Raw genomic sequence first — 13,404 nt, 5'->3', positions numbered from 1 at the left:
GGCAAAACCAATACAATATTGTAAAGTAATTAGCCTATAATTAAAATAAATAAATTTATATTAAAAAATATAAATAAATAAAAGAGGGTCACAGAAAACAATGACCTGTCCTTTAGTTCAGTTATACAAGATGTTGGAGGGTGAAGCCATCTAATCCTGAGACCACTTTTGCTTTTGGAACCTGCCAAGATTGAGGAGAAGACAGTAAATCTGGTTGACCCTGCTGTGGGTGACATTTTGGTAGTAAAATATAATGACAGGCTGAACTAATTACTCTTTATTTTCACATAACAGCTGGTGGTGGTTTAGTCTCTAAGTCGTGTCCGACTCTTGCGACCCCATAGACTGTAGCCCACAAGGCTCGTCTGTCCATGGGATTTCCCAGCCAAGCATACTGGAGTGGGTTGCCATTTTCTTCTCAACGGGACCTTCCAGACGCAGGGATTGAATCTGGGTCTCCGATACTTCACGCGGTCCCCTGCATTGCAGGCGGATTCTTCACTGACTGAACTACTAGGGAAGCTCACATAACAGCTACACAACGAGATATAACAACAGGCATTGTTGGTAAGCATACAGTATCAGTATTGATAGGCAAATGTATGGGAAAATACAAGCCTTCTATGCCTACCCCAAACTGATTCCTCCAAAGGTTAGGCGTATTCATCTTGTTACTATTGCTCCACCTGTTATATAGATGTACACTGAATACTCCAATATTTTGGCCACCTGATGTGAAGAACTGACTCACTGGAAAAGACCCTGATGCTGGGAAAGATTGAAGGAGGGAGGAGAAGGGGAAGACAGAGGATGAGATGGTTGGATGGCATCACTGACTCAATGGACATGAGTTTGAGTAAACTCTGGGAATTGGTGATGGACAGGGAGGCCTGGCATGCTGCAGTCCATGGGGTCACAAAGAGTCGGACACCACTGAGCGACTGAACTGAACTGAACAAACTGAACACGGAATATAGATGGCCAGACAGGTATGATTCTTTTGGTTGTAACAGATCCTTGGTGAAAAACCAGAGTGGTTTGTGATATAATGAAGAACATATCTGGTCTTCGTCTCCAGTTACTAGCACAAAGCTTCAAAAACCTTTGTAATTACCTAAGCAATAGGAATCTCTCTGTTATGCTAATGAGATAACTTCCAGCAGGGTCCCTAGATAGCTTCAGGATGGAGGAGGTTGCTCACCAGAAAAAAGAAAAGAAAAAAAAAAACAATTCAGGGACTTTCCCTGGCAGTTCAGTGATTAAAACTCTGAGCTTCCATTGCAGGGTGCGCAGGTTAGATCCCTAGTAAAGGAACTAAGATCTCGCAGGCCACGAGTGCAACAACAACAACAACAACAACAACAAAAATGCAGATGAAAGGGCTGGAGTTGGATTCAGTCATATAATTCATGATTTAATTAATCATGACTCATTGAAAAATGCAGGACAATGAGGCTCAGGGAGCTTCCTGGTTGGTGAACATACTGATGTACTGGGAAGGCACACCCTCACTCCATAGAAACGAGATCCTTCACTCAGAACCCTGCCAGGCCTTGTCCAATGTCGACTTAAAAAGTGACTGAGCACAGCACAGCTGAGTTCTGTAAGTCATTCTATCAAAGTATGGAAGCTGCAGAAGAAGCGTCTGAAGTTAGGGCAGTCTTACTGCAACTGTGTCCTCACCTGTGAAGTTTGGCCAGACTCTGGGGATCTCGTGACAGAAGCAATTTCATCCTACATGGAACATGATTCAGTCACAGAAAGGAAAGAAGTACTGATAGATGTGTTAGGTAGTTAGAATAGGAAACAGGAATCCAGATTGGCAGCGGCTAAAAGACAAGGAAGGGAAAAGCCCACGAAAATGGAATAAAGGAAGGTCCGAGGACCGGAATGAGGAACTCAGGTAGAACAAACAGTACTCCTGGCTAGCCCAACTTACGTAGGGCAGGCCTAGTGGGGAGGAAAAAATGTATAAAAAGAGGAGCCAAAGGGCTGGGGGTCTCTCTCTCCCGTGTGCTGGCACGCTCCCCTACTCTCTTCTCTTCGCATCTTTGGAACGGCATTCCCTCATGCCTCGAGGATGTATTTTCCTGCTATTTTCTAAACAAATAGAGCTGTAACACGGAGCTGTAACACTGATCTGTCTAAGGGCTATAACACGGTCTGTTTGAGACCTGAGAGCTATAACACGGTCCGTCCGAGAGCTGTGACAGGCCGAGGTCTCTAACGTCTGTTGCTTCAAATTTTTGTTGAGATGAGACAGAAGAACCGGAGAGCATACACTGGCCTGACAGATGCTACAAGCCAGTCACCAAAAGAACACATGTGAGTCCACTTATATGAAATGTCCGGAATAGGCAAACCTAGAGAAACAGAAAGTAGATGAGTGATTGTTTAAGGGTCAGCATAGGGTGGGGGTTAATGAGGTTACAGTAAAGGAAATCCAGTTTCTTTATAAAGGGATGGAAGTATTTTAAAATTAACTGTGGTGATAGTTATACATGTCTGCAAACATACCAAAAACCATTGAAACACACACTTTAAATGGGTGAATTATATGGTTTTTGAATTATCTCCCAATAAAGCTATCATTTAAAAAAAAAAGAGTGGTTATCTTTTATAAATACATACTGAAATAGCTATGTGTGAAATATAAAGTGTCTGGGAGATGCTTCAGAAGAATCCACTAGGGGTGGAAAGGAGAACAGATAAGACTGGCCGTTAAGTTGATGATGGCTGAAGCTGAGTGCTTGGAGCTTCATTAAACTATTCTCTTCACAGTTAATGTCTGAAATTTTCATAAGAGGAAAAAAAGAAAAATTCCATGCAACAGGCTGACTCACTCAGAAAACAGAGGACCGTCACTCCTTAGTTATTGTTTAGAGGCCCTGCCCAGAGCCCTCAGGTCGGGGAGATGAATTATTGAGGGGAATCTGAGAGGCACAGAAGCCATGGAGTGTGGAGAGGCGATGGGCACAGGGGCCCCTTTGGGCCAGGGCCCCTCAGCCCCCACAGCCCTCACTGACAACCCACAGGCCCAGTTGACCGTGGTGGTGGAAGTAGAGAGGACAAGATCTGGTAAGAAGCCCCTACACATTCATCTCAGAAGTAACACAGCCTGGGAGAGCCTCCTGGGACGGGGGTAAGGCAAGATCATCTCACTAGGAAACTGAGGCAAAGGTTGAGGGCAGGACTCGGGGGTCCCGGGAGCTCAGTGTTCCCCAGGAGAGTTGACATGAAGTCCACTTGTCTCAGGCCCCAAGGAGACCTGCTTCCCTACGCTCCTCCTGGAGGGGGCCAAGAGCATCCGCCTACTTTGGCCTGGGCCTCTGGAGAGTCAGGTAGATATGGGCTGGGCTGGGGTGTGTGTGAGTACAGGGGAAGATGGCAGTGACACTGTTGACTCCTGTCCTGCTCACAGGAACAATGCATCACCTTTGATAGAGTCCTGGGTTCTGATGCTGCTCAGGTAGGGGTATCTGCTAGGGTGATGGGAGATGGTTGGGAGCACTCAGAACCCTTGATCCTGGGGTGCTGAGTGTTTCCCAAGCTCTTTGCTCAGGGCGGGCTGGGTCAGGGCACCTGAGTTGGGGGTGTGCCTGTGTCTCCGGCAGGAGGCAGAGCAGGAGCTGTTAGCACGAGTCCGGCCGACACTGGGCTCAGTGGGCCGAGGGTACAGTGTGGCCCTGCTGCTTCGGGGTCGGGAAACAGAGGCGCCCCGGCTCGTGCCTCAGGTGAGTCCCAGAGAAGGCATCAGGCATAGCTGTTTCGAGGCTCACATGTTGCCTCCTCCAGGAGACCTCCGAGAACTTTCCCCTCCCCACCCTAGCTGGACTAGATGTCCCTCCTCGGGGTTCCTATAGCGCCCCAGAGTCCATACAGGTTGTTTTGCCAGCATCAGTCATGAAGCTGTTGAGAGGTCAGGGAAGGTGGGAGGCTGGGGTACATAGGGTGTGAGTCAGGGAGGGGTGATATGCAAACATCAAATACTCAGGCAAATATGATTTTCACTGTTCTTACTAATACTGATAATAAAGTTGAAAGTTTTGTTTTTAGGCTTCATCAGAATGCCCCCAAACTAAAATAATTGCCTCAAAACCTTGTCATGAGCCCCTACCCTTGCAGACACCAGGTCCCACTGAAAATATCTGCTCACTTGTCTGGCTTCCTATGAACCATGAGCCCTGGGGCTATTTTTGTCTTGGCCACCATATCCATGGCACCTAGCACAGGGTCAGGCATAGACTTTGCCCTCGGGAAATGTTGAAAAAGAAATTAATCCTTTCTCAATCTGCACTGGACCCCTTTCTCTACTTCAGCTGCTACAGATGCTGTTTGAAGAAGCTCTGCCCCTCAAGGGCTCTGACGCTGTGCTTAGCACTCTTAGCGTAGTACAGGTGAGGCCCTGGGGAAGGGGAAACCTGGGGAACCAAGGCCATGGTGATGCTGCCATAGAGCCTGAGACTCGAGGGCAACCTGAAGGGCTTGGGTCTCTGCTGCTCACCAGTGTTGGCTTGCCTTGCTGGGCTCTCCTTTTTTCTGCCTGAAATGGCTGAATTCTGGTGTCCTGCTTGGCTCACAGGGCCCTAGTGGGAGAGTCATGTGAGCCAAAGTCTGAGTAAACATTTGGTTTGTAACAGATGTTGTGCTTGTGTGATCTCAGCTCAGCACCAGTGGGAGGATCCGGGACCTGCTGACTCCAGGGGCAGGGAACCTATCCGTGCTGGATGTGGCTCCTCTGGGCTTGTGAGTGTCCAAAGCCCAGTGAGGTCTGAGAGCGCTTATCTTTAGGCAGGACTGACACCCCAAACCAAGTTGTTGGAGACTTCTCCCCACTGCCACTCCAAGGAAGAGAGGCTCTGAACTTGGGGTCTTGCTTACAGGGCCTGGGTTTGCCCCCAGGACTCCCTCTCACAGTCTTCCCTCATCCCTCTCACTCTTCTCTCCACCCCATCCACTTATACCTCCTCAACTCTGTCATCACCATCCCAGGTGACCTGAGCATCTCACTGAGCAGAACTCCAGTTTATCCATCTATAAAACGAGAGCAATCCCAACTACCTTGTTTCCCACACTGGGCAGATAATAGGAGAAAAAAATAAGATCATGAGGATGAGAGGCTTCTAGGGGACATACTGAGCTTGGAGCCTTGGGGATGATTCTTATAGCCTCTAGGGATGCCCATGGGCTCCCCATGCAGAGATTCTGGGGGCTGGACAGAACCCTTGTGCTTGGGAGCTGAGTTCAGCCTTCCCTTCCTCCAGGGTGGTGGAAAATGCCAGTGAAGTGGAGGTATCTGACTCAAGAGCTGCATCAGAGCTGTACTTGCGGGCTGCATGTGAAGCAGGCAGGTGAGGACAGGAGAACCCCTGTCATCCCCCTCTCCACCCCCCCGGTCATTTGGCCTGATCCTATGGTCTCCATCACAGGAGCTGCTCTCTGCTCACTGTCACCATGTCCTGCCTGGGGCCTGACCCTCCTGAGGGGCCTGGGACCCAGGGCATGTGGCAAGGAGCCTTGCGGATCCTGCAGCTTCCAGGAGAAGTGTAAGTCTCATGGAGGTTTTTAATAGCTTTAGGGAAGGGTTGGGGAGGGGGTGGCTAAAATATGGATGTAGAGGCCCAGGGCAGCATCAGAGTCTCCTCTTTCCCTCACCTCTGACATGCTCAAGGATTTGCTCCCTTTAGTATTTCTTGTAAAGTAGGTCTACCAGCAATGAACTTCCTCAAATTTTTTGTTTATCTGGGCAGATCTTATTTCTTGCCAGATGTAGAAATTTTAGTTGACAGGTTTTTTTTTCCTTTCAACATTTTAACTATGTTATCGCACTGCCTTTTGGGATCTATAGTTTCTAGTGAGAAATTGGTTTTTAATCTTATTGAAGATCCTTTGTACATAGTAAGTCTTTTATAAGTTTGGGGTAATTTGGGAGCATTATTTCTTCAAATATTCTTTCTACCCTTTTCTCCTCTTCTCCCTCTGGGTCTCCCATTATGTACACGTGTGTACACTTGATGGCAGCCAACAGGTCTCTCAGGCTCATTTTCTTTTTTTTTTTTTTCTTTCTGCTCCTCAGACTGGATAATTTTATTTGACCTATCTTAGAGAAGGAAATGGCAACCCATTCCCTGGGAAATCCCATGGATAGAAATGTCTGGCAGGCTACAGTCCATGGGGTCACAAAGAGTCAGATATGACTTAACAACTAAACCACCACAACCGCACCCAGATTTACTTGCTCAAATCTGCCCTCTAGTGAATTTTAAATTTCAGTTATTGTACTTTTCAGCTCCAGAATTTCTACTTGGTTCCTTTTTATAATTTCTATCCTATTGATAATGACTGAGATCATTTTCTTGATTTAGTTTTCTGAAAATATCTAAGACAGTTGATTTAAATTCTTTGTCTATTGAATCCAGTGTCTGCTTCCTCAGGGGCAGTTTTTATTCATTTCTTTTTCTTTTTTTCCTTTGAGTGAGCCGTATTTTCTTATTTACATGCTTAATTTTTTTTCCTGGAAACTGACCAATTTGAGTATTTTTGTGAAGACTATCTTATTTACTGTGCTGGTCCCTTAAGTCTCCATTCTTTTTCCTCAGTGCTCTAACATTTTAGATATGATAACCTGGTAATTGTGAACGTTGGATTCTCCCTCCTTTCCAGGGTTTGACTTGTTGCTTACTGTGGGCATCAGCCATCCATTTACTAAGTTACTTTTCCAAACAATTTTTGCAAAGACTGTATTCCTTGCAGTCACTGAAATCTTCATTCTGTTATCTCAGTGCTTAGCCAATGACACAGAATTCCCTAACCTCCAAGAATGCATCCCCACCTCAAAAAGAAGATAGGAAAGGGAGGAAAAAGAAGAAGGAAGAGAGGAAGGGGAAAGGGAATGAGGAGAGAGGAATGAAAGGAAGCAGGAGGTGGGGAGGAGGATAGGAGAAATAAAGGAAGAAAGACAAAGAAAAAAAATCCTCTAGGTTTCTACACACTGACTGTGTGTTGGGTCAGTCCTTCAGTGCTTAGCCAGGCCATTTACAGCTCTGCCTTAGCTTTACATCCTGCTTGCACTGAGCCCTAAGTCAGCCAGAGGTGAAAGCCTATGGTCTTCTCAGCTCTTTTCTCACCGTGCACACTGCCTTGGACACGTGTGTGACTTTCTAGGTCCCCTAGTACACAGGGCAATTTTTCAAAAACTCTTATTTCCCCCAAATTTCACTACCCAACTTTTCTGCCCAGTCTTTTCATGTGTCTACTACTTGCCCTGTTATTTATTTCTTGTTCTTTCATCTCTCAAAGTTTGGAGGGACCACCCTCTGGCATAGCTCCTCTGCCCCAAGGAAATTCTAAGACAAGGGAAACAAAGGGAAACTCCTTTGTCAGTCCTTTGTGTGAAACCCGGACAGTCAAAACAAACACAATTCCTTGGGAACGAGATCTACTCCGCTCTTTTCAGAACCAGGTACCGCCATCAGAAATGTGGGCTGTACTGGAGAGAAGGTTGGGGGTAGAGTAACTTAAAAACACCACAAAGACCTCTTACCATAGTTAAGTTGCTTTCTCCTGGTTAAACTTCACTTGATTGCTGTAAACCTTTGACTAACTCCTAGAGTTTCAGTAAGGTTGATTCTGACCATTTTTTTGCCAGATGGTTCTGAGGAGGGACAAAGCCCTAGAGTTCCCTATTCTGCCATTTTTGTTAATGTCACCTTGCTTTGCCATTTTAAAATTGGGTTGCATTTTTATGTATGTATGTATTTCCCCCCTGCAATGGAAGCACACAGTCCTAACCACTGAACCACCAGAGAATTCCTCAAGTTGTACTTTCATTACTGAAGTGTAAGAGTTCTTTATATCTTCTGGATACAAGTCCCTTGTCAAATATACAATTAAATCCTTTTTTACTATGAGGATGTATTATTTGTGTAACCTAAAAAATAATAAAATAAAGATCTATACAAGGTCGCAAATCTGTCTGGTGGTACACAAAAGTGACTGGAAATAGTCAACCTTTCATCAGAGTGTGATCTGGGCCAGTTCTCTCCCCATCTATCAGTGGGCATCTCTTTTCTTTCTCCCTCCCTCCCTCCCTCTGGCAGAGACTGTCCCCTGCTGCAGGTACTAGCTGGCAATGTGGCTGGTGAAGAGGTGGAGGGCTCTCTGACCTGGATTGCCTCATGGCTTCTGGAAGGAAACAACTACAGTGGCCTTCTTCTTCGCCTGGATCCTCAAGGTGGCTTGGGGTAGGGTGTGGTTTCTTTGGGAAGCTCTAGGATCTGGCATTACCTGTCACCCAACCAGTTGCAGCCCCAACCCTAGCAAGCCCAGAAAGGGATGGGAGGGCCAAGATTCAGAAAAGTCCCAGAAGGGTTCAGCTGCCAAAGCCTGGAAAGGTAGGGCCAACAGTAAAAGCCTCACCCTTTCAGTGGCCTTCAATGGTGTACCAAGCATTTTTATGGTGACTAAAACCTCTGATTATTACCACAACCTCATGAGGCAGATCAAATCCATGGGTGTGGAAAGGAAGACAGGTTTAATTTATAAATGAGGAAAGGGAGGATCAGAGAAGGGGAGGTGCTTGCCTATTTTCACACACTCTTTAAAAGATCAGGACTCTGTGAAATATGACGTCAGAGATATGGAAGAGGTCAAGTGGAAGGTATAGAACAAACAAGAATGGTCTTAAGTTGATAACTGTTGAAGCTGGATGATAAGAGAATGGACCTCCCAGACTCTGCATATGTCTGAAATTTTCTGCTAATAAGAGTGGGAAAAAAAAAAAAGTCTGGTGCTCTGTCTCCAAAATCAACAGACATACATTCATTTGGCCAACGTATTCCCAGACCTCACCCTATGTCAGGCCCTGTGGAATGAGGAAAATAAGCTGGGGCAGTTCACATTCTCAAGGACAAAGCAGGGAGTGAAAGAAGTGTGTTTATGTACAGACCAGTTTGGGATCATGGTTAAGGGCACAGGCTTTAGTGTCAGACAGAATCTGGCTTGAGTTTCAGCTTTGCCACTCACCAGGAAGTTGTTTGACCTCTGAGCTCCAGTTGCCTCATCTGGAAAATGTGGAGGGAGGCAGAATAAATCAGAGTTGCTGCCTCATTGGAGCATTGTGTGTATAAAAGGAGACAATCCACAGAAAGCCTTAGCACAGTACCATCAAACACATGTAAATGCCTGATAGGTGTTAGCTATTTTTATGAACAATACTCTTAATAAAAATTAAAAGTATTACAAACAGTGTGCTTTGGATTTCAGAGGAAGGAGAGATTCATTCTGTGTCTCCCCTTACTAGGCAACCCCCTGAGCTTGTTCCAGTCTGCTTTGTTGGGGGCTGCAGAAAGGAGGAGGAAGGTGAAACATGTGAGGCCCACCCTGTGGGATGCAGTAGAAGAGGCCCGGGCCCGCCGAGCTGGTCTGAAGAGCCTGCGATCAGGCCTCCTTGGGGACGCCCTGACAGACAGTGGGCTCAGTCAGCTGGGCAGGGCACTGCGGGAGCTGCATGTGAGCAAGGTGAGGCCTGGGGGTGCCTGAGCCAGCAATGGCCAGAGCCTACCCAGAATCCTTTCTCTGTAGGTGGTAAAAGCCTGGAGCCAGCGCTGGGGAAGCTGGATGCTCAAAGCAGTCAAAACTGAGGCTGTGGGGCTCCCAGAACCACAGGTACATCTTTTCATCCAAACTCTTGGGAGCCCTAGATGTCTGCTGCCTTATTCTGTCTATAGCACACTGTAAGGCAGCCCTTCCTTCATTCATTAATGTTCTCATTCTCAAACATTTACACTGACCACTCACTATGTACTGGGTATAACATCATGCAGGCCCTGGAAAACCCCTGTCCTCATGGAGTTTACAATCCTCTGGAGAGAAACTATTACTCCGTGATCAGTGCTCTTAAGGGCTTATCCGAAGGGTTCTATGCAGGCACGCAAGTTAGTATTGGCAAGAGAGGGAAGGTGATCTCATGGAAACTTGAAACCTGAAGGAAGTGACTAGCAAAGATGAATGAAGGACATTCCAGGCAGAGAAAATAAGAGGAAAAGTCTCAGAGGTAAGTCCTTGGTCTCTTTGGGGGACTGCAACCAGCTCAATCTGCTGGAGGATAGAGTTTGAGGAAGAAAGTCCAGGGAGAAGGATTGGTGAGTGAAGCAGGGGCCTGGTCATGCAGGTCTTTGTAAATATATTGAGATGTTTGGACTTTGCCTTGAAGGTCAAGGGGAAGCCACAATTTATTTTAAACAAGGATGACAATACTGCTCCCACTTTTCAGCAAACGGAAACTCAGAGACGTGATGTGAGTAATCCAGGGTCTCTGGGGTCATCAAAGGCAGCAGAGGTGCAGACATCCAAGTCTTCAGACCCAGAATAGTGCTTTCATTCTCTTAGGATGCATGGCCTCCCTTGGGCAGAAGGTGGCACTGTCTTCCATGATTTGTCACAGGGTGGCTAGAAGGTCGCCTCTGTCCAACTTCTGGTCCTTCCCTTTTCATAATTACTTAGTACTCATTTTTTACAGCCCTGGGCCTTGGGGATTAGGCCTATAAACTCCAAGTTATTGAACAGAGCTGGCCACTGCTTAGTGCTTTGGGTGCCTTTTCTCATTTAAGGCTCTCTACAACTTTTATCAGCTCCACTTCATGGATAAGAAAACGGAGGCTCAAAAGACTAGCCACCTGCTTGAGGTCATATAGCTAAGAAAAGGGGGTGGGGTGGGGCTGGGACCCTGATCCTGGGAGGAAAGGTACAGACTTCTCACTCATAATATATTCTCAGCAGGTGACACATTCAACAGCAAGCCCCAGCCCAGGTCTCCAGAAGGAGCCTCAAGGTGAAGCTGGTGCTTGGGGTGGAGCTGGAGGTCTTCTCCATCTTTGGTTACTTAACTGCATTCTCCTCCAGTGGCAGGAAGAACAGCATCTATAGGACCTGATCTCCACCAAATGCATCCACTCAGGGACTCTGAGGAACAGGTAATAACACCTCATGTACCCCAGAATAACTGGAAGTAAAGAGTCACAGAGTGCCAGTAACATGTCTCCTGCTTACTTTGCCCTAACATCAGGGAAAAAAGCAGAGCTTCTGGCAAATAAAGGGCCTGTAGAGCTATTGGATTTCTAAGGATGGGCATAGGAAGGGGCTGTTTCCCTATTAGGGCCTCCATGGCACCTCTTGGCAGAAATTGGTATCTCTCCTCCTCCCTCACGGCCTGAGTCTCTGTCCAGGGCACAGGTTCTTCCAGGCCAACTAGCCTCCTGATGCCATTCTAGGGGCTGCCCTGGTAATGGGGCTCTGCTGGAAAGGTTGGGCCCTTTATCCCAAGACTGTGTGCACACATGGGCTTCTGGCTGAACCTAGATCGATGTCACATAGGCCCAGCAGGCCCCAGATGTGGCCCTACACTTCTTCCTGGCTCAGGCCCAGAGGCACAGACTGCGAGAACAGCACCAAGTGTGGATCCAAGAGGAGCTGAAGCATATGCAACAGGAGGAAGAGGTGGTGGCAGGTGACCAGGTCAAAGGCCTAGTGGCTGAAGAGGTGAGGAGGGCCCAGTAGGGCCCAGTAGGGCCTAGTAGGCCAGGGCCCTGGCCAAGCAGGGGGCTGGGGGCTGGGATCTAGCCTCAAAGACTGGGCGACACCCTCTCTCATGGCCCTCACAGTTTTGTGGGGACAAATGAGGCAATTCTCAGTGCTAAGTGCTGTGAAAGAGGGAGCTAGTGACTCACTGGAACAAAGAGGTGTACCTGGACCAGGCTGGAATGGAGCAGAGATGGCATCTAAGCTGAGGCTTAAACGACAAACAAATCAGCCAGAGAAATGCACTATATTCAGATCCACAGGGCAGTTTGTGCTCATCACATAGAGGCATCCGGTAAAGGTAACTTGTTTAAACAAGAAACAATACATGTGTGCACAGAGGTGGGGTCAGGGGAGGTGGGAGACATGTTTTGAGAAGAGAATTCCGTAGGAGCAAAAGTCCAAAGGGAAGCAATGGCAAAGTAGGTTCTGGATGTTGTGTATTTTCCATCTGGCTGGAGCCTGGCAGGTGTGCCGTCAGAGGCAAAGCTAAAGAGACCACCTGGTGTCAACACTCTGGATTTGGGCTTTACACCGAGGATGATGGTGAACTGTTGAAAGGCATGTCATCTCAGTCCTGTCCCTCACTAGTCATGTGAATTTGAGCAAGTTAGGTCACTTTTCTGATCCACTGTTTCCAAATCTATAAAATGGCAACTACCTCAAAGGTTATCATTACCTCAATTAAATCATAATATAAAGTACATAGAGCCGAGCCTGGCACACAGGCTGCACTCCACAGAGAGCATGTGTTATCACTGAAGGACTCCAAGGAGAGGCAGAGATGGCACCGGGAGCAGACAGTGCTGAGATGTCAGCTGGAGGCCCTTCAGGCAGAACGGGATGCCGCAGAGCAGGACCTGACAGCCCTCTATGACCTACACGTGCAGGCTGCCCGGGCTCAGACATGCCATGTGCTGCAGGTCAGTTGGGAGAGACAGGGGGCAGGCCTTGAGCTGGTCCTAAGGCTACCTGACTGATGGGAATCTTGGAATGTGGGCACAGGTATTTCGAGCCTGGCGGGGGCTGTGCGAGGAGCAGGCCATGACCACAGAGCATCACTACCGCAGCCTGCTGGCCGGCATCTTGCAGGACTCCATCAGCTTGGCCACACAGAACCAGGAGCTCCAAGCCCAGAATAAGCAACTTCAGCAGACCGGGCTGGCAGAGCTTGTACTGGATACCTGCCCTGAGGAGAAATCTGGTGATCAGGAATCCAACAGGGGCACTTTCTTCTCTCCTCATTTGTAAAGGTCCTAGAAGGGAGAGGCAGTTGGGACACAACAGCCAAGCTTACCTCTACTAGATAAATAATCACATCACTAACCAGGGTGCAATGTGCCAGTCCCTTGCTAAACACCTAATATCCATTTGATTTAGAGATTTCCACTACCCTATATGGAGATGCAGGAGACATGGGCTCCATCCCTGGGGGTCAGGAAGATCCCCTGGAATAGGAAATGACACAGACAAAGGAGCCAGGAGGGTTACAGTCCATGGGGTCACAAACAGTCAGACACAACTGAGTGCGCACATGCACACATACACACACACTACCCTATATTGTAGTAGGTATCATTCAAGCTGCATTTCAGAGATAAGCCTATTAAAGCTAGGAGAGGTTAAGTGACTGTTCAAGGACAGTCTGCTAATAAGTGCTGGAGCCAGAATTAACACTCAAGCCTGGTTGGCTATAGTTCTACACTGCAGGCAGTAGTGGTTCAAAAGTAGTGTCCATCAGAATCACCTAGGGAACTTACTGAAGAGAAAAAAAAGAAATAAAAAAAGATTCCCAAACCCCAATCCCTAAGATTCTGCTTCAGCAGG

At 47.4% G+C, this 13,404-nt stretch overlaps 1 protein-coding gene across 1 annotated transcript; it reads left to right on the top strand.

The window, feature by feature from the left end:
- Positions 1-2,951: 2,951 nt before the first annotated feature.
- On the top strand, positions 2,952-12,828 carry LOC102270200 (uncharacterized). Its single transcript, XM_070374749.1, has 10 exons — positions 2,952-3,142; positions 3,551-3,734; positions 4,320-4,397; positions 4,664-4,746; positions 5,265-5,351; positions 8,100-8,233; positions 9,302-9,519; positions 11,374-11,538; positions 12,342-12,500; positions 12,583-12,828. The coding sequence occupies exons 1-10, from the start codon at positions 2,952-2,954 to the stop codon at positions 12,826-12,828; spliced, it is 1,545 nt and encodes a 514-aa protein (XP_070230850.1).
- The last annotated feature ends 576 nt before the right edge of the window (positions 12,829-13,404 follow it).

Source organism: Bos mutus, chromosome 7 (genome assembly GCF_027580195.1).
Source record: "Bos mutus isolate GX-2022 chromosome 7, NWIPB_WYAK_1.1, whole genome shotgun sequence".
NCBI classification, from domain to species: Eukaryota; Metazoa; Chordata; class Mammalia; order Artiodactyla; family Bovidae; genus Bos; species Bos mutus.
Note: the sequence above shows the minus strand (reverse complement) of the source record. Positions and strands in the feature narration are given on the sequence as shown.